The 19178-nt window shown below is 39.5% G+C and overlaps 2 protein-coding genes across 6 annotated transcripts; one reads left to right on the top strand and one right to left on the bottom strand.

Moving 5' to 3' along the window:
- Positions 1-140: 140 nt before the first annotated feature.
- On the bottom strand, positions 141-2604 carry gamt (guanidinoacetate N-methyltransferase). Its single transcript, XM_084675629.1, has 6 exons — positions 2349-2604; positions 1300-1445; positions 1075-1138; positions 888-955; positions 548-658; positions 141-368 (listed from the first exon to the last, which is right to left on the bottom strand). Exons 1-6 carry the CDS (start codon positions 2521-2523, stop codon positions 228-230), a joined length of 705 nt encoding a protein of 234 aa, XP_084531755.1. The 5' UTR covers positions 2524-2604; the 3' UTR covers positions 141-227.
- A 1637-nt stretch (positions 2605-4241) lies between these two features.
- dazap1 (DAZ associated protein 1) lies at positions 4242-18307 on the top strand. 5 transcript variants are annotated; one of them, XM_084675960.1, is made up of 14 exons: positions 4242-4399; positions 6023-6063; positions 6751-6917; positions 7383-7448; positions 7866-7973; positions 8232-8280; positions 10920-11002; positions 13470-13617; positions 13903-13932; positions 14387-14539; positions 14643-14810; positions 16142-16231; positions 16976-17074; positions 17462-17602. In XM_084675960.1, exons 1-13 carry the CDS (start codon positions 4368-4370, stop codon positions 17029-17031), a joined length of 1191 nt encoding a protein of 396 aa, XP_084532086.1. In that variant the 5' UTR covers positions 4242-4367; the 3' UTR covers positions 17032-17074; positions 17462-17602. The 5 variants fall into 5 exon arrangements, with proteins under 5 accessions (XP_084532086.1, XP_084532084.1, XP_084532083.1 ...); XM_084675958.1 differs by lacking the exon at positions 16976-17074 and having other exon boundaries at positions 7869-7973; positions 17462-18307; XM_084675957.1 differs by lacking the exon at positions 16976-17074 and having other exon boundaries at positions 17462-18307.
- The last annotated feature ends 871 nt before the right edge of the window (positions 18308-19178 follow it).

The following is a 19178-nucleotide window of genomic DNA, read 5'->3' as shown; positions in this document are numbered from 1 at the left end:
ACAGCCACAGCCACATGTGAATGGTGAGGCAATGTGCAATTGTTATCTGTGAATCATTAACAATTCCTAACCAAACACGGTAGCTACATTGTACAGCTTTACTTGATAACTATAAAAAAAAAACTGAATTTGAAGATGAATTCTTTAACAGTGATTTATTTAAAGATTGAGTGTAAGACCTGAGAAGCACTTGAGGGAATATTATAAAAACCTGATCATTTCAGGCTTTACTCTTTCAGAATTGTGGGTGTGATCATCTTGCGGAAATCATAATATTTGCAATCAGTTGGTGGTACAATATCCATGGTTGTGGTGCTAATTTTCTCCTTCTTGAAACCGGCTTCAAGCAGATGAGGCATTTGGGTCTCCTGAAAATCATTAACACAAGGAGATTGTCAACATAAAGTACATTTGCAGGTACCTACTGCCATACTATGAAGTGAAAATGTATTTTCATTCTTCAATGTCCTGACCAAGTTGCACAGTATTGCGTTTGTACACACAACTACTGTGAGTTTCTATTTTGCTCTGAAGTGACAATTATTACCTGGAACATCTTCTCAATGTTGTCAAATTTAGCCTTGAGAAGTTCGCCCCAAGAGGTCAGGTTGCAGTAGGTGAGCACGCCACCTGACTTTAACAGCCTGTGAGCATGACCCTGGGAACAGGATAAGGAGAGAATCAACCTCCATACAAAATCCTCTGATCAAAATGAAGTACAGAAAATCTGTCAATAGGACATTTACAATCGTTTATTTTGACGTTGAACTCAGTGTTTTGGCTGTGCATGAGTAACCAACATACTGTTGACTCGTCTTATTTGCTTATGATGGTAACATGTTGTCCTTGGAAAAAGCCATTTCAGTAATGTGCTATCGACTACTTACCTTGATGAAGTCAAACTGGTGAGTGTGCCACGTCTCCTCTGACAGAGGATATGTGTCATACAGAATACCTAACAAAGTGAAGGACGAAGATCAAATCCTCATTCAGCAAAAGTGTTTCTACACTACAAAGTGACGTCTGTAGAATACGTAGGCCTGAACGTTGGACGTAAAAGCTGGATAGGCTTACCATCAAAATGATTAGCAGGCAGAGTAGGAACCACGTCTTCCCAAAGACCCTTCAGTGGCACAATCTAAGCATGTGGAATCATTTCAGGAATTAAAACAGATTCAAATCAGATGCAGTTCTATGGGCGTTTGTGAAGCCCTCTGTGACATGGCCTGTAAAAAGGACTTTACAAAATCAAATTTGATTTGAGAGGAACTTGCAAGTGTGCTGTGAAGTCTGTCTTACTTTATGGGGCTGAACCTTGGCCCACTCTTGCAACCTCTGGAACACTCCATCATTGCACTCAATAATCCAGTGCTCCTCAATGGGGAATGACTCTACTTTGGTTGCAGCAATGGCCATGCCAAACCCAATTTCCAGGACCCGTCCACCTATACCACAACAACAAATAATATAGGATTGTATTTTCCACACCACTGATTGCTTTATCTGACTGGTGATGAGAAATGAATAGGGGCACAACTGTATTGTTTATTAGTGAAAAGATATTTAGGCTATGGTGAGAGCCGTGGTAAAAATGTTTGGAATGCAAGGGGAGAAAGCAGGAGGTTGTGACATGTGATAGAAAGGCCACTCACTGCAAGGGGTTCCACAGCTTCTCTTTCAGAGATAAATATAGATTAGTGAAAAAGGCCATTTGGTTTTGCCTTGCTGTCCTCAACCCCATACACATATATTATAATCTGTAAATAGTTTAAGAAATGTTCCTGGTGATAGACAAGATTCAGGTCTGGTTTAAATGCAAATCCCAGTTCAACAATAGACAAGTTGCTGATAACAGATAATCAATGGTAACCTATAATAGCCCGAAAAGGGGAGTCATATTAAAAAGGATAAACTTTTGTTAATGGTGCCCATCCAAACTTTATTCAATGACACGTATGCCTAGTTATAAATGACAGTCCCTTAAACTTGGCACGTTTCCATGGGAAGAGTAACACCTGCTCAACTGAGAGACAAATGCCCCGTTGACCATGGTTTCCCACACACTTCATTTGCATAAGAGGACATTTGTGCAAAGAAAAAGGCGAAAAAATATAAAAACATCAGATAGACTAGGCTACCTTGCAGCCGACTACATTATAAATGCCAATCTAGTTTTTTTAATCGTATGCATTTGGTCTATTCTGACGTAATTCTTAAAGTGACAAAAGTTTGGGATTTCACTTGGATTAAGTTACGTCTCCAATAGACTTTTAATTCAGAAATGTGTTCTTGTGCCATGTTCACGGTGTGTTCAAGACCAGCTCCGGGTGAAGATATTGTGTGGATACCTTTTGAAGACGCCACAGTTGCCAGAGAGTGCATGTATGGAGTCTCCCACCGCTCCATAACAGGCTTGCCCAAAATCTCGAGATGAGTGTCGGCCTCATTGTATCCAGCACTCGCTCCGTGCCATCCAGTTTTACAGTCTTCTCCCTTGGAAAATATGGGTTGTGCCGTAGTCATGTTGGTGGTTGTTTTACTTTAATTCAGATGCGTGGACGGGACTGTCTCCACACGTTGTGGCTAAAGAAGGACTGAATTGAAGACGGCGGGGATTTATATGGGGTTCGAAGTGCTGACTTCACAAAAAGGGTTGGCAATGTCGATGAGGCGTTGCTTGTACCTTAGGATATCTAGTTGGATTCTGCAGTTCATTGCTGCGTGCATTCCAAGAGCAGCGCTGATACTCTACACTGTCACTGAGCAGCTGCAGCATAAATGCTTGCATGAGTACCCGATTGAATCCTACATGTTTATTCACTGACTATTCACTGCTGTGCTATTCAATGTTCGCATAATTTGACAGCAAACATTTTTATCATTGAGCTTGGCAGAGGTAAAAGAATAAATAATACATAAAACAAAGATTCTAAAGATCTCGTGTTTCTTGCTCACTTGCCATTTCTAACAGATTACGTAAAATTGATATTCTTTCAAATTCCTGAACAAATAAAATATAAGCCCCTCGGTTATCAAGGTCATTTCAAGGACATGCGCCTCTTTATGCACTCATATGGCCTGTACACTCTCAACCAACTCCAAAAAAATTAAGTGGCAGTTTGGGCATTAATGAATCCTGAATTAATATCACCCCTTCGATGCATTTTTGCTTTTGACAGAGAAGTTTCATTTTCAGGACATGTGTCTGTGATCACAGTCTGCATAGACTGTGCAGACTAGCCTATTATATTCTTCCTCTTTTTATGGCAATTGGCTACATCAATCCAAACAAATCATCAAGTTTGTTGGTTGAACTATTTTGACAATTGTCTTCCACTGCTCAGTACAAAGGTGCCGACTATTGAGTCAAAGTTAGTTATGAACCAGTGTCACAGGTCAACTTGTTTGAAACCCAATGCTCAGTGTCCATACATGTTTTCTTGATATCCATGAAGGAGCTTCTGTTTGGGAGGATTGGCCTAATCCAACCCAAATAACCCAGATGTTTTACTGAAAATGCCATTGTCTATTTCCAGCATTGTTCCCCTCGTTATTTTCATTATTCCATGGCCACAATGGGACCAGTTGAGAGGAGTTAGATAATAGCGTCACCCTAAATGTTGTTCTTGAAACACAATTTTAGATGTCTTTGATTTAAGATCATGCCAAATGTGCACCAAAAATCTATCTCTAAATCCTCAAGGTCTTTCTTCCAGAAATATCATAAACAGCAACCAAGCCTTTCACAGCAGTTTGTACATGATTCCTGAACATGCTGGCATGTTAACAGCTTTACTAAAACCACCTGTGTGGTATGAACTTGTTTTGTGTCTCTATTTACCCATGCGTAGCCTACACCCAGAAAGCTACAGAAGTCTAGATTGCTAGTCTAGCAGAGAGTGTGGACACTGTCTTTTATATTATGTCAATGAGAAGCTGAAATCCCAGATCCAAAAAGTAGGGAGGGATACAGCTTTTATAATAGGTGATAAATGAAACTACTGAAACCCATTCAGATATTTCAGTTGAGAGAGTGCCAACATAAACAACAGTTCAGTGCATTGACTTAGTGTAGGGTTCAATTTCCTTTGCCATGAGCTTGCAGAGATTTACTCTACTTGTTATACAACAAAAATAAAACGTGGGAATGCTGCATTAAAATACTGCACTACATGTCCCATAATGCCTTGCAGAATAAAAAATAAAAAATAATCCCCTGCAGGGGGACCCGTGGCAAACATGTCGTCATTGCGCAGATCAGTTTGAACCAAAAGCGGAGTGACCTTCCTCGGGTATCAGTAGAGAGGCAGTACTACTGAAGCAATAAACCGGTGACAGCTCACCAGCCCACCGCACTAGCCTCAGAAATGAACAACAACTTAGCCGGAGACGAAGTAGGGTAAGATGAAGCTAATGTCCCTGGAATATGTCAAAACTGAACGGAAGTCTTAGAGCTAACCAATTTCTAACTACTCTTTGTAGCGAAATTAAATTAGCTGGCAAGCTAGCTAATTATTTCTGACTTGTCACTCTCTCTCTGCTAGCTAGTAGCTTGGATGATGTCTGTAATTTTGACAGGTAGGCTACGGTGCAGCAAGAGATGGCTTGGCTAGTTTGTGAAGATAGAAGTCTAGCTCAAGGCAGCTGAAAGATAGGTTACTTGTCATTTGGAAAGGTACTTACACCAGCTATATTTAAACCTAGAAAATAAATGTTTGTGAATAGGTAGTACTACAGAAGCGTAGCAGTCTAGCTATCCCTCGATAGATAAACTCGCTAGCCAAGTATGTAAGTACACACTGTCTCATCTTGCAAGTGCAATCTTGCTGGCTTGTAAGTTACTTGATATCTGGCTTAACCAGCTACTAGGAAATTAAATATTATATAAGTGTAGTTAGAATGTACGTAAAATGTTTAAGCTTTTCTGTCACCACTAGCTACAGTAGCTGTACAACGGTAGCTGACATCACTAACAGCTACCCACTAGCTAGGCTAGTTTGCTAACAAGCTAGTGTGCTAGCGCGTAACATAGGAACCTCATTCGCTCAAGCAGACAGGACATTTAGCGGGCATTTGATTGTGAGGATGGGGGGCAAAAGAAAGAACAGTGAGGAGTTATACCCACGATACCGATACAAAGGCTTTCTTGTCAACACCAACAATAAAAAAACGAGTGTTACTATTGCTGCAATTTTGCTCTAAAGAAGTTCAATTCACTTATTTAGCTAAACCATGGTTTAGTGCACTGTGTAGGATGAGTAGGAGCTGCAACGTTAGCTTTCGTTTTTCAGCTACGTTAACATTAAGAGCGTGTGCTACTGCAATTTGTGGTTGATTGGGTTTAGGCTTTTGAACTACTGTACTCAAATGTTAGATTGCTAGGCAGTGGCGGTGCATTTTAATTTGAGCTTGCTAATACTTTTATTGCTAGTCTATTGCTTTTCATCTAAGCAAAGTCTTTTTCCACCTTGATGGTTTTCAGTTTACTTTGAGTTACAAGCTACTAACTTCTCAAATGCTGTATGGTTTAGCAGTAAACATAAAACATCTGAATACGTGGCAGGAGTTAGACCAAAACAATAATTTAATTGTTCGCTCAAGTCACCCGTAAGTCTTCGAGTAAAACAAGGTCCCAATGTTACCTCATCGAGGAGGTACTGGTCAGTAATAGTTGTCCTTGGAGCAAGTCTAACGAACTGGCTACTGTCAGCTAAAAAATGGGTTTGTAGATTTGGGCAACATTATCGGTATCATTCTCCATGCATCAACGGCTTTGCTGCAGACATATTGTCACTGCTTGTTTTATAGTCTTAAAACAGTTTACCATAGTGCGATTGAGCGTCAGCAGAATTCGACACATGCTTTTATGGTCTATTGAAAAAGATGGCTACATGGGAGATGTTTTATTATTTTACACAGGCCAGTTTGACTTTATATGGTCTTTGTTATGTTTACATAATGGGATATTAGTTATACTTTATTTAGATGTTGTTGAGATCTGTCCTTTTTTCTATACTGGCAGGAAACTTTTTGTGGGTGGCTTGGATTGGAGTACCACACAGGGTGAGTAAACAGCTTAACTTGTGGGCTAAATGTTAGACCTAATTGCATAGAATGGACATCTGGCAGTACTCTTGTGAAATGCAGTGTTACGCTAATTGTTGTTGCTTTCTTTCGTTTAAAGTTTGAAAACAAGTTCCATTTTACCTCAATAATACACTAATTATAGAGAAAGTAGCATGTTATTACATAGCATTTTCAGTTAAAACCTGCTTGCATTTCTCACAAATGTTCAGACCCTGCCTCAGTTGGGTTGTCTATAGCTTCAGGCACCCAGAGCTCTTCACTAAATCATGCTTGATTGGGCAGTGTGTGTGTGTGTGTGTCTTCACCACGCATGCCGGCAGTTCTATCCTGACAGCATTTAAAGTTAAGCGCTGTGGCTACAGAAGTGATCTTCTGCACTTGTTTCCTTGGTGCAATGCTCCAGGGCTTTCTATGACAAGAAAAGCAATTATGAAAATTCTCTGAAATGGTTTGTCATTTTTGAAACATCCATGCCCTGTCTTGTGAGGACATGTAAATGCAAAATAAAATGTGCAGACATTCCTTTATTGCTCTTTTTTATTTGTAGTTTAATATTTGAGACAAATAAGATGTGCATGCACTGTAAAATAGAGGTACCCAATTATGTGTCAATGGCCTCACAAAGGTTGTTTGACTCATGTTAGTGTGTTCTTTTTCTATCAGAGACTTTAAGAAACTATTTCTCACAATATGGAGAGGTAGTTGATTGTGTCATCATGAAGGACAAAACAACGAATCAGTCTAGAGGCTTTGGGTTTGTCAAATTCAAAGATCCAAATTGTGTCCGGACTGTGCTGGAGACCAAACCTCATAACCTTGATGGCAGGAATGTGAGTAAGCCCTGTGATATATATATATATATATATATATTTTTTTTTAAATGTATTTCATATTAAGACACATGTTGATGATAAGGGTTCTGTACATAGTACCGTTTCTACTAACCATTGTCTTGAGTGAGAAATTGTCACCTGCTGGTTTGCAGAGGTTGTTTATTGGTTGACATCTGACTGTTGGGTGAATGGCATATCGTTCCTTGTAAGAGTAGTATCTATAGAGATGAAATACGTAATTGTACACACTTTACTTAATACCTAGGAAGAAGCAATACAAATGTAAGTTAAGCAAAATACATTACCATGTACCATAAAGTACAATTTGCAAAGTGGTATGTTGCAGATTCATGTCATCCAGGAAGTTAAATGTTGATGTCACATGATGAAGATTTGTTGGAATAATTTGATGGGGGTTTCAAGCAGGACCAAGCTGAATAAAAAAAAAATGTCTCCTGTCAGATTGACCCTAAACCATGTACTCCCAGAGGAATGCAACCTGAAAAAACTCGATCCAAGGATGGCTGGGTAAGAAGTGCATTTAATTTTGTGTAGGCTGAACAGAAATAGGGCACTAAACGTATCCCTGTGTATCTTGCTTTCAAGATGAATAGTACTTACTGTAATGTCCTATTTTATGTTGCATCTCCAAATGCGATTAATCATAATTATATATTTATTCAGTGAGTTATTATCAGTGTAATAGATTATTGTACAAGCCATTGGATATTATGTGTGAAATGGGCCTTGGTAAGAGATGTGGGCACTGGTGCATTGTGATCTGTGGAGACTAGTGCATTGATATGACATGTTAAGAATTATACCCCAAGGCTGTAGGAGAGAACCTAATTCCCTATCTGATGCTTTACTAGATGACTGTAGATGACAACAGGGCTTTTGTATTTGGCTTTGTAGTCATGTACATTATCTCTTTTTTTTCCCCAGAAGGGCAGCAAATCAGATAGCAATAAGTCAAAGAAGATATTTGTTGGTGGAATCCCCCACAACTGTGGTGAACCTGAACTCAGGGACTATTTCAATAGATTTGGAGTGGTAAGTCCTTATATTGAAATGAGTAGTACTGCATAGTGGTCCCTTTATTAACCATAGACTTGAGTGTTTGCTGCATTGACTTTGCCCAATGACAGAAACTGCCCACAGGAAGGTCACTGGCAAAAGAGCAAGTGCCAAATGCCATCATATCGAAATGAAAACTGATAACACGTTATCAAAACTGAATATACGAATAAACGATTACAGTTTTTGTCTGTGCACCAAACGTAGCCAATGTATTCCTTTGTTCAATTCAAGGTCACAGAGGTGGTAATGATCTATGATGCGGAGAAGCAAAGGCCACGAGGTAAAAGCTGATCCTGTTTTTCTCTTCCATACCTCCCATCTTGAATCTCATGACAAACTATTCTGACCCAAAGAGGAAGAGAAGCCCATTCAGCCCTCCACCCAAATTAAAAATGACCAGTGTTCTCTGACTGGTGCAACATCATGCTCATTGTTCATTCACATGTGCTGCAATGGATGGCACCCTCAACCACTGAAAAAACTTTTTCCCATGCAACCAGATCTGCATGGTGAGAAAGTGAAGAGAAAGCATTGACATCAATTCTAAACATTGTAGTGTCCTCTCATGACCTTGTGGGACAGAATCAGCCTCTGCTGCAATTTAAATATTTCAGTTCAAGGAAAAGGCAGTTCATTTACTCAGTGTCACATGGCTGGGACTGAATCGTTATGCCTATCTCAGCATTTATGAATGTGCTGGTCTATACTGGAGGTAATGTTAAAACCAAATTATATTAGCATCTGTAGTAGGTTAGTGCTTGATTTATTGTTTCCATAGTAGAATAGCATATGGATATTGCACTAGACATTCAATGGAACATATGTTAATCTCTCCTTTCACATTTATTGAAAATGTTTGTTAATGCTTTATTTGACACCCAGAATTAAGCTGGTTCATAGGGTTTATCTTGCAGAAATTGTGTCGAAATAGATAGAAACATTTCCCACAGATTGAAGGCTTGTACAGGGTGATTGAGTCAAGTGTTGCCAAAATATTCACAAGGTAAGAGTTAAGAGTCTAGTAAATATGTACTCACATTTACTGTCAAGAGTTTAATAACCTGACAGTTAAAATGACAGCTTTAATATATCAGGTTGATGAGTTGCTCAGAGCTGTTTTCTTCCCTTTTCCTACCTATCGATAATGCAGGGGTCAACATCCACAGCATTGAATACACCTCTTCTCCTTCAGTACTCACTAACCTCTATTGGGAGAAAAACAGAATACTTTGTCATTTGGATTTGCATAGTGAATTTACAACAATAACAACATTTACATTGTCAAGAATGTCAATTAAATTTCTTTTTAAATGACTAAAATGACAATTTAACATTTTGTAGTGAATTAAGTTTTATTTGTTTCTGTGTAGACATATTATATATTTTAAATGGCATATTAAGTGTTTTCCCATATGTAGAATGTAAAGTATTTTTGTAAGTAAGCCCTCTCTATTTTTCTTTCTCTATCCCCTTTCTCTTCATGAATGGTTTGAATGAGATTAACCGTCTTTTTAAGATTTGTCTTTTCTCCTTTAGGTAATTGTGTACTGAGTGGTATCACAGAGGTACAGGCCAGATGTAAGAGTAAAAAAAAATGCTCAGACTGTCAGAACATTGGGGTTTATACAAAGTGTAGATGGAGCACATTTATGATAGAAATGGACCGCTATATAAAAAATAAAAAAAACTTGTATGAAGGATTTAGTGGTTTGTAATTTTCCGCCACTTTTTCCACTCTGATGTGACCAATTTTTTTTTAACATGTTTTTGAGTTTTGAAGTTAGATGAAGGACAGGTCACAAATAGATAGTATTTATAGTTACTGTTTATACTGGTTCAAGAGGCTGGGGACGATAATATTAGGTTTTCAAAAATCTCTAGCAATCCCAAAGGATTGTAATTGGAAGCAGGTTAGCTCCCAAGTGAAGATGTTCTACCAACCCAATTCTGCCACTAGAAAAAACTTTATCGAATTGGTTCACTGCAGTGGGGTGCTGCTACAGAACTTATACATGCTTAAAAACATTTAGCAGTTTTTTTTTTCTGTAGTGGATGTTTATGTGGAATGAACAACTTCCAAAATACCTTCAACGTAAATCGAACATTTTCAGTTATAGATGGAGCTGCATTAAAACATTGTTTTGAGATTGTAGTGCCTTTTGTGTTGGTATATGAGAAGAATTTAGAATTACTATAGAGCAGGACTGCAAGTACTATTCAATATGAGAGATTATATTTTATGACAGTTGAGTAATTATATTCTATATTTTTTAAGGCAGCTTTGTATATCCCCCATGCAAACTCTGACAGCACCATTAGTCGCTTGTTAGTTATTCATTCTGAGAACCAAATGGCCTATATCTCTGTGTTGCTATTGTGAGAAGTATTCTTGTAATTCTCAATTTTTAGGCTTATCCTGGCTGACTCGAAACATAAAACAAAATTTGGGAAAGCTTGGAGAAAGCTTCAGACATTGTACAATTTCCGTTTTTCCATTTGTGTTATGCATTAACAGTGGCTGCTGCCAGTGTATGCTGCACAGCAATATTCTACAGGGCAGATCAAGGTGGGGTTCGGATGAAACCGCAAATATAAACATCTAAACTACTATTACACATAGTTAGCACACCTTATTCCTGACATGGAATCAAACTTTTACATTGAACATACCTGCAGATTAATTGAGCTTCAGTTTATAATAATAATAAAACGTTACAAGTATTATTTTACAACGTGAATTGGATGCACAGCTTCCTTAAGTCCCCCAGTTTTGTGCTGCGCTGTCAGCCTGCGACATCACCCGAACCCCAGGAGCCTCCTGCTCAGTCTTGATCCCCATTTCGCTGACCCCAATACTGTTCTTCATCTTGTGTTGTCACAACGCCCTGCTACCTTGATTCACTCTTGGTCGTTGGCTAGGTTTTGGATTTATTACTTTCGAGGCCGAACAATCAGTGGACCAGGCTGTCAACATGCATTTTCACGACATCATGGGCAAAAAAGTGTGTAGTTGTAGTTTTATTTTACCCTCGAGATCGAACGGAGGCTTGGCCGACGGGAAGTGTTGTTTGGGGCTGTAACCTTCTAGTTACAGCTGTATTTCCAGGGGTCACCAATGGGCCTGGTGCCTTTTCTCATAGGGTTCAAATGATCTGTATCCACTTCACGACAACTTAATTACAGATGTACAAACTGAATAGGTTTCATAGTATTCACTGTAGTCATTCCAGTTGGCAATGTCACATACATTCATTTCATTATGGAGTTTTACTTTTTAATTCTTTAACAATCTCGGTCAACATTTTAGATGACAATTACTTAGTTGTCTTGTCCTAAAAAAACAACAAAAAAAAGACTTGGTCACCCCTCTGAAATATTACGTACAACTTCTAGAGTCGCCCAAGGCTTTGTTTACATTGACCTCTCCTTTAGGTTGTAAAGAGTATTTGAAAGCCTTTTCTTTAAGAACGACAGAATACTTGGTCTGGCTTTTAAGATTCCAGGGTGTGGCCTGAAATTAAGCATAGTATGGGAACTACTTGATAAGACAGAAATATTCAGTTTAAACAGTCACCTAAAGGATTGGTCTTGTTTAAGTTCTTTCCCCCCCTCCGATTATTTTGTTGGCAGGTCACTTACTTTTTGAGTTATTTGATACTTTCCCTGCCAACTTGTGTTTTAAAAATTTAAAGAAAAACCTCAATTAAGTGACCTCAGTTCCAGAGTCTCCATACTGTGTCGATAAATACTGAGAACCAAAATGGGTGGGCCCTGTTCAAAGGCATGTTAAGACCTATCTATGCACACAGTGTTTGAGGGAAAATAAAGCCCCATTATTAATTGGATCTCAATGGAGCATTTAAAGCTAATTAGATGCCTGAATTCACAGCTATGATACCAGCAAAACCAGTTTGAAAATCAAAATGCAGATTGCTATTCAATCATTAATCATTTGTACCTTTGACAAATGTTAGTCAATTGCATCCTCTGAGGAACTATCATCTAAAAGTAAACGCAAATTGTTTCTCAAATATGGTTATTACTTATAATATATATTTTATCTATACGTTTAAATGGATATACAGCATGTATATATAAAGTTAGACTTGAATTTAATATATAACCTCATTGTAAGATATGAATTATATGTGGCTTTGTAAGTGAGAACCAGTTTCTCACCATCCTCTTGGCAAGTCTCCTTCACTTTGTCCTGATTTCCAGTCGGTATCGAAGTTCAATGTAAGCTATTGTTCTTGAGCTGACATTACCTTGCGCTGGGACTTGAGGGGGGGGAGATATGTTACAAAATTAGAAACTGGAGCACATCAAACCGCACGACAAATCCCAGTTCTGCTGGTGGGGAATGTGCAGAAGTCATGGCATCCATCACTCCCAACCGTGATGCCCGCGGGAGAAGGCCCAGGTAGCAGTGCTCGCGGCGGGCCACTCATGGAAGCATGTGCGTGTAATTAGGTCGACAGAGAAGAAAGAGGGGAGGCAAAGGAAGTGGCACCACCTTAAAGCTTGTGAGAATTTTATGATTCATTTTCCTCATGCAAGGTGACCCCAATAATTCAACCCTTCTCTATTTCTGTCCTGCTCCCCCCCTAGTGTCAACCCATTTTTTTTTTTCTCTGGTTAACTGCTGGTATCTCTGTGGCTGCGTACCGCCCTGAAAGATTTTATAGGCCATGTAGTGATATAGCAACGTAAGCCATATTGGCTGGCAATGATGGGGTGTTCATTTAAGCTTCTTTGACTATTTCTTACTGTAAGCTTCGATACTGCATACCTTTTACATAAGCACAATGTTAATTAGTGCAATTTAATGGGAGTATCAGCCAATCAAGTATTATTAACATTTTCTCTTGCATTTGACACGGTATGAAGATTCCTTTCTAAATTGACTTCTAAGACTGTCTTAGTATTATCTGCATGTTTCACTGTTATATCAAATATGCAAATATCTTTCTACATTCATCTCCCTCTGAAATTCTACCTGAAGTTAAAATAAAATTTGAGATTCTTTAAGCGTTAGCCGGGGGAAAGGTAAGTGTTGACATTACATTAGATGTTTTATCTACATTTAAAGGGCACAAATTAAAGGAGACTGGAACTTTTTGTTACTCAGGTACACCTTTAAAAGCCTATATAAAAATGTAACTATTACTCGTGAAATCTATTCAAATGTATATTTTCCATGCTAAACAAAATTAAACATGAGCTTCTTGTGAATAAAGTACCTGAGAAACATATTGTTATACAACTCCCCCTTTACACAAATAAGTACCTACAGTATCTACAGAAAGCAGCCTTATACTGGCCCCAGATAAAATGTTAAATGAATCTCTTGTCATGCCCCCTGAAATCTTAAGGCAAGCCTTAGAATTACGTGCCATCTGGTAGGGAAGGGATTTCTATGATTTAGTACTGGTGTTGCATATCGTGCCCTTCTTGTCCTTTGTCCAGGTGGAAGTGAAAAGGGCTGAACCTCGTGATAGCAAAGCTCCTGGCCAGCTCGGACCTAGCCAATGGGGACCCAGAGGCATCTTGAGTGCAGCCAATGGTTGGACAGCACAACCTGCCCAAGGCTGGCAACAGAGTTATGGGCCCCAGGGTGAGTGGGACAGAAGCCCAGAGATTATAGCACGACCTGTTCTCTCAGATATAGGAATATGGACATTGTATTAAGCATGCAAGAAAGACGTTAAGGGTGTTAAAATGTGTCAAATTCAGTTCCAACATTAACATTGCACGTCGAGGTCATTGTTTCACTCGTGCTCAGGTTAGCTTGAACATTCTTACATCCAGTTTGTTTCAGCTGTACTTTGGTGAATCTTCAACTTGGTCAGTAGTGTTACCATCTTTGAGTTTGTGTTTTAATATTCAACCTTTTTCCTAGGAGTATGGGTGTCTGCGGGCCAGCCTATAGGTAGGTTTTGTTCTGTGTCCCTTGCATGAAATATTACCCTTTTGTTGATTAGCATCCCTCTTGTTTAACACGTAACTGGAACACAATGTTATTCACAGATTGATATCTCCCATGTCTCCTTGCAGAATGCTTACATAGAAAGTATTTTATCATAGCCTTCCATGTTTGGTTCTTATACCAACATTTGGCAGTAACAAGTGTTCCTTGCAATAGCTAAAGTCACTGAGGTATTTCACTACTTTTGAAACATTTCTTACCTCTATTAAGGCGAGGTCTTGTGTCATGCTTCAGACACTACACCTCTAACTCCCCATCAATAGAGAGAAAAGAAACATTTAGGCTTAACAACCACCCTTCAGCCCAGGGAACAAATGCTCCAATACACAGGCAATTTGTGGCAGTACGAATGTGGTAAGAGACTCTGCCATGTGCCTTATTTGGTGTGTCATCACAGGTGGCTACGGCCCCCCTTTATCTGCCGGTCGTGGAGCCCCTGCACAGCCCCCTTCACCATTCAATGCATTCCTGGTAACAACAACCCCGACAGGGGGCTTCGGGGCACCTCAGGGCTATCCGCAGCAAGGATACAGCACACCACCTCAGTTTGGTCAGTAACAGCGGCGTATTTGAAATGCAAACAGTATAACACCCAACCGTACAACAAGGTATACATCCACACAGAGCTGACGGATGTTTCTGTGGTGGTTTAGGGTACAGTTTTGGTACGCCTCAGGGTGACCAGTATGCGCCACAGGGAGTGCCTGCCCCTCCCACCACTCCGGGATCCGGGCCTCTAGGGTTCGCCCCTGCCACCACACCCACTCAGGACATGAGCAAAGCCCCCACGGGACAGCCCGACTTCCCCTACAGCCAGTATGGTGAGTAGAAGCAACATGCTCTACAAGATGTCTCCTGCCTCTCAACTCTCTCCTCAACTGAAAAATGGAGTATCTAGTTGGTTGAAGATTTTTGATTGGTTGTGAGGACCAACCGCCCACCCAGCCATGGCTTATCACTACAGCCCACCAACAAGCAGGAGCTTGCTCTTGGTTCCCATGTAGCTTTAACGGCTTCACATGCATACACGCTTGCGCACATATAATACTGTAGGCCTTCCTGGCTCTGCTATGGAGCTCCCTTAGAAGCCACATCATGCCCAAGACTCCTCCAGGTGTCCCCACCTCGGGAACGTCCAGGTTGGCCTTCAAATGAATGGATTGGTAAGGAATGGTAGGTTTAAATTAGATCATCCTGCCTCGCAATGTTGCATTTGAGAGGAGTGGAATTCCCTCTGTGTCCCTCATAGATTATGGTAGATGTTTGGCTGCAGGAGGTTCCAAGTAGCCCATCATCCAGGACCCCCTGTCTCTTGGTGAATGAGTGTGCTGGCATTTGAGTCCTATATTTTCAATTCTACGGCTCACCCATCCCACTGATGTGCAAGGCATGATCACTGGTTTCCATCATGCACACGTTGGTTACTTTTATCAACTATATACATGTACTGAATCAATTTAGGTTGAATGCCTCTCAAGTAATTTGACATTTATAGTAGAGCACTTATCTCTTGCTCTAAACATTGTTGTAACAGAGTACCACATTGTAAATGACTGTAATTTAAACAGGCATATAGTCATCAACCTTGGGTTTAGGGGCTCCTGCTTAAAAAGCCGACTGCCCTACTCAAGCCGATTAGCATTCATTTATGCTGACCAATTCAGGCCCACCTTTCCAGTTGTTTTCCCCTTTTGTCTTAAATTTACCCACAGCAAGTGATAATGGAAGGATATGACATCAAATCTAAAGTCTTGCATTGTTTTTGTAGCAAGTGATGAAACGATTTACTACTTGTAATTGGTAAACTATTGATAACTGTAACTTGTTATAGACTACCATCCTGTTCAGTGTGTCATGCTTGTGCTTTGCCTCCATTCTGCTCCTTGTCATTAGTGTTGGCTGCCTGATCAGTCATTTAGTACAGTAACCACCCAGTATACACCCCCAGGCAGCAAAGGGCATTCACCCTACATGTTTTGAATTCCAGATGGATCTGAGCCATTCATTTGAACAGTTTTAGAGCAGTCGCAGGAAGGGACAAGTATAAGTCACTGCCACAGTGGTGGTGTAGATAAAGGGGGAATCATGTTCAATGTAGGCCACTGGCCGGTATCTGGGTTCAGTCAACCTGGTCTCCTCATCTCCCTGATAGGCTTGGGTAACTACCCTCAGGACCCCTCTGCCTACGGACCCACGCGTCCTTCTCACAGTTATGGTCAGGATGAGCAGGGATATAGTGCAGGTAGGTGTGAGCACTGTCTTCTCCAACCACCCCGGAAAAAAAAGTAGCAGTACATAGTGTCATGTACGGTAGCTGCAACTTCTGTGTTTCCCAGCGTCTTTTTAGTTTATTATTTGTGTTTGTGTTTTACATGTACGTTTTGGGTACGTGCGTGTAAAATACGTTTTCGCGTTCAGGGTGTACTGAACTACGGCTATGCATCGTTTGGAGTTTATGAGATGATCATTTCGATGGGCAACATGAACAACCAAGCCAGATTGAGTGGGAAATTGTTAAGTTTTGACTGAAGTCTGAGTTGCATCATCTCATTCCCCATAGTGGCTGTAGCCTAGTTCATTATACCGTGAACATCCACGTATCCTCTTGGTCCACTCTCTCCCTCTGCATTGCTTTGCTAGTATAAAAGGATGATCTAATTCTGTTCATGGCTCAGTTGTTCAATGCATTGGCAGTCTATGAATTCATTGTTTTTTTCTCATATGCCATCTCCTCATCAAAGGGAAGTAATGTGATACAACGACAAAAACACCTCTGGCCGGGGAAATTTGAAACTACATTTCTATCTGATTTTTTTCTGTGGTCATGCTAGGTCTGTGGCTTGGTCTTCCTAATTCTTTTTTTTTTCCAGCTTTGGAGCGCTTTGAACACCCCATGAGAAACTTATTTTGTATTCTCCTACCATTTTTGTCCTTTCATTTCAGTTGTCTTTTTCTTTCTCTCCGTATTGTCCTAAATGGGTTTTAGATGGTACAGTCTTGTGTTCATTGGATGTCTATGCAGTTCCCTTCCTGCCTTTCTGACCACTGTGGCAACAGGGAGATGGTGCCATCCAGTGTCCATAATGTAAAGCATCTTTATGCTTGTTGCACTAAGTATTTGAAAATATTGTTTTTCTTGTTTTGAAGCCTCTAACATCAGCAGAATTTCCATGTATTTAAACAAGACGAATGATAACTAAATTAGAATGACTTAAAAGATGTAATTCCTGGCTGGTTATCTAAATAGTACCATTGTACGAAGGGGTAACTAAATTCAAGAAAGAAAGACAATATTTGATATTAACTTTAAAAGTCATTAAATCTGTGATCGGTTCTGTATTTATTTATTTTTTCTTTATTGCGTTTGTCTTTATTGAATTCATTTATCCAAAGGAACTGTGAGAAAGGTTTTTAGGCACTCGTGATGATTAAGCCCCTCTTTCCCTGTCTATGTACCTCATCCTTTCAACAGGTTATGGTCAGGACCTGACTGGGTTTGGCCACACCTTTGCAGATCCTACCCAGCAGACGGCCTCATATGGGGCCCCTGCAGTACAACCCGCTGCTGGACCCCAGGCCACAGCCACTGCTTTCGGCCGAGGACAGAATCACAACGTACAGGGCTTCCATCCATATCGACGCTGAGACTCCAGAAGGTCACAGCAACAAGCGTCCAGTTCAAAGTCAGGGAAACGTGTGTTCTGGTCATAAAGAAAAACTGGATTTCTGGATTGTTATTTGGAACAAATGCACACAATTTGAGAGAGCAAAGCAACTCATGAAACCAGGGATTCCAACAACTCACTTCTGTTACAATTTCACTTGATGTAAAAGAAGAGACTTTTGCATAAGCTTTTGAGCGTCAACATGAAAAAACCTTTATTTGTCCCCCCCCCCCCCCTTGTTTTATAGTAGAACTTTACTACTTTGCAATAAGTTTTGATTGTCTGGTCAAACACTAGCACAGAGAATATATATATAAACAGAGACATATGTATATTTATGGTGGATACAGAAAAGAAAACAGGGTCTCAAGTTTCCTCAGCTTTAAATTCTAGGGAAAATGTTTTTATTTTTCATTTGGTCAATTTTGTTTATTTTCTGAGCCTTTATTTTAAAGTTTGTTTAAAATGGGAAATATGAATATATATTATACACAAACTGTGCAATTTTTTAAAAGAGAATTTTGTACTATAAATGTACACTTTGCTTGTTTTTTATTTAAAGATGTAGACTTCCCTCAGGTGGCTGTTTGAGTGCATTTTGCACTTATGCAAAAAGAAAGGAAAACTTATTTCAAATAAATGTTTTAAAGATATGCTTTTACTGGTGTCTGTCTTTTTTGTAAGCCATAAACTTTTGGTTCTGCAAATAATAATTGAGTTCAAGATTAAATATGGTACAAAGGAGTCAATCTTGGAGACTATGACTTTGGCTATGATTAAAGATAGTCCTGATCTGTATCTAGCTATACTTGTTTTGGGCAATAGGTAATAGAGTAGCCCACATTGTGAGTTGGGATAAGTAATTTCAATTAATGAGATGACGGAATATTGAGAAGCAAAAAGTAAGAATTTCAAATACTTAAACAATTGCATAATAGTGTTGCTAGGTTCATAAGGGATACATTACATATTGAATTATTAATCCATACAATGAATTTAAGAACACGTCAAGAATCTGGAGAGACCTATCACGTGTATCGTTTCCGGTTGACAGGTCGCTTTGTTCATGGTGCCAGTTTCCGTGATTGTGTTGTCAAGAAGTAGTGAAACTGGCCTCGATAGTCCCAGAGAATATAGTCCTTAATTGCATTTCCGGTTTTGCAAATTCGCCTTCAGAATATGAGCCTGCAATTTGCCACAATTTGTGGTTGTAACGAGCTATCGTGGATATCAAGTAGAGCCAAATTCGAAAGAGCTTGTTCAGTAAAAGTCATTATGGTTATGCATATAAAAAAAATTATGAATCTGGTTATTTGTATTAAGATGTAAAACAAGCAACGGAACTATAATTTTTTTTTGCTAAATCACAAATGTAAACAACGAAAACAACTTTTGTTATTATTACAGTATTTGTTTTGACCAATCATGACACATGATTTATTTAAGCCAACTAAAATAACTTAAATTCTGATCGCTCTCAACTTCCTGGACCAAGTTTGACCGCATTTCGTCATTTAGTCATTA

Source organism: Hypomesus nipponensis, chromosome 16 (assembly GCF_054491055.1).
Source record: "Hypomesus nipponensis isolate SF chromosome 16, ASM5449105v1, whole genome shotgun sequence".
Taxonomy (NCBI): domain Eukaryota; kingdom Metazoa; phylum Chordata; class Actinopteri; order Osmeriformes; family Osmeridae; genus Hypomesus; species Hypomesus nipponensis.
This window is presented reverse-complemented; position numbering and strand designations above follow the sequence as displayed.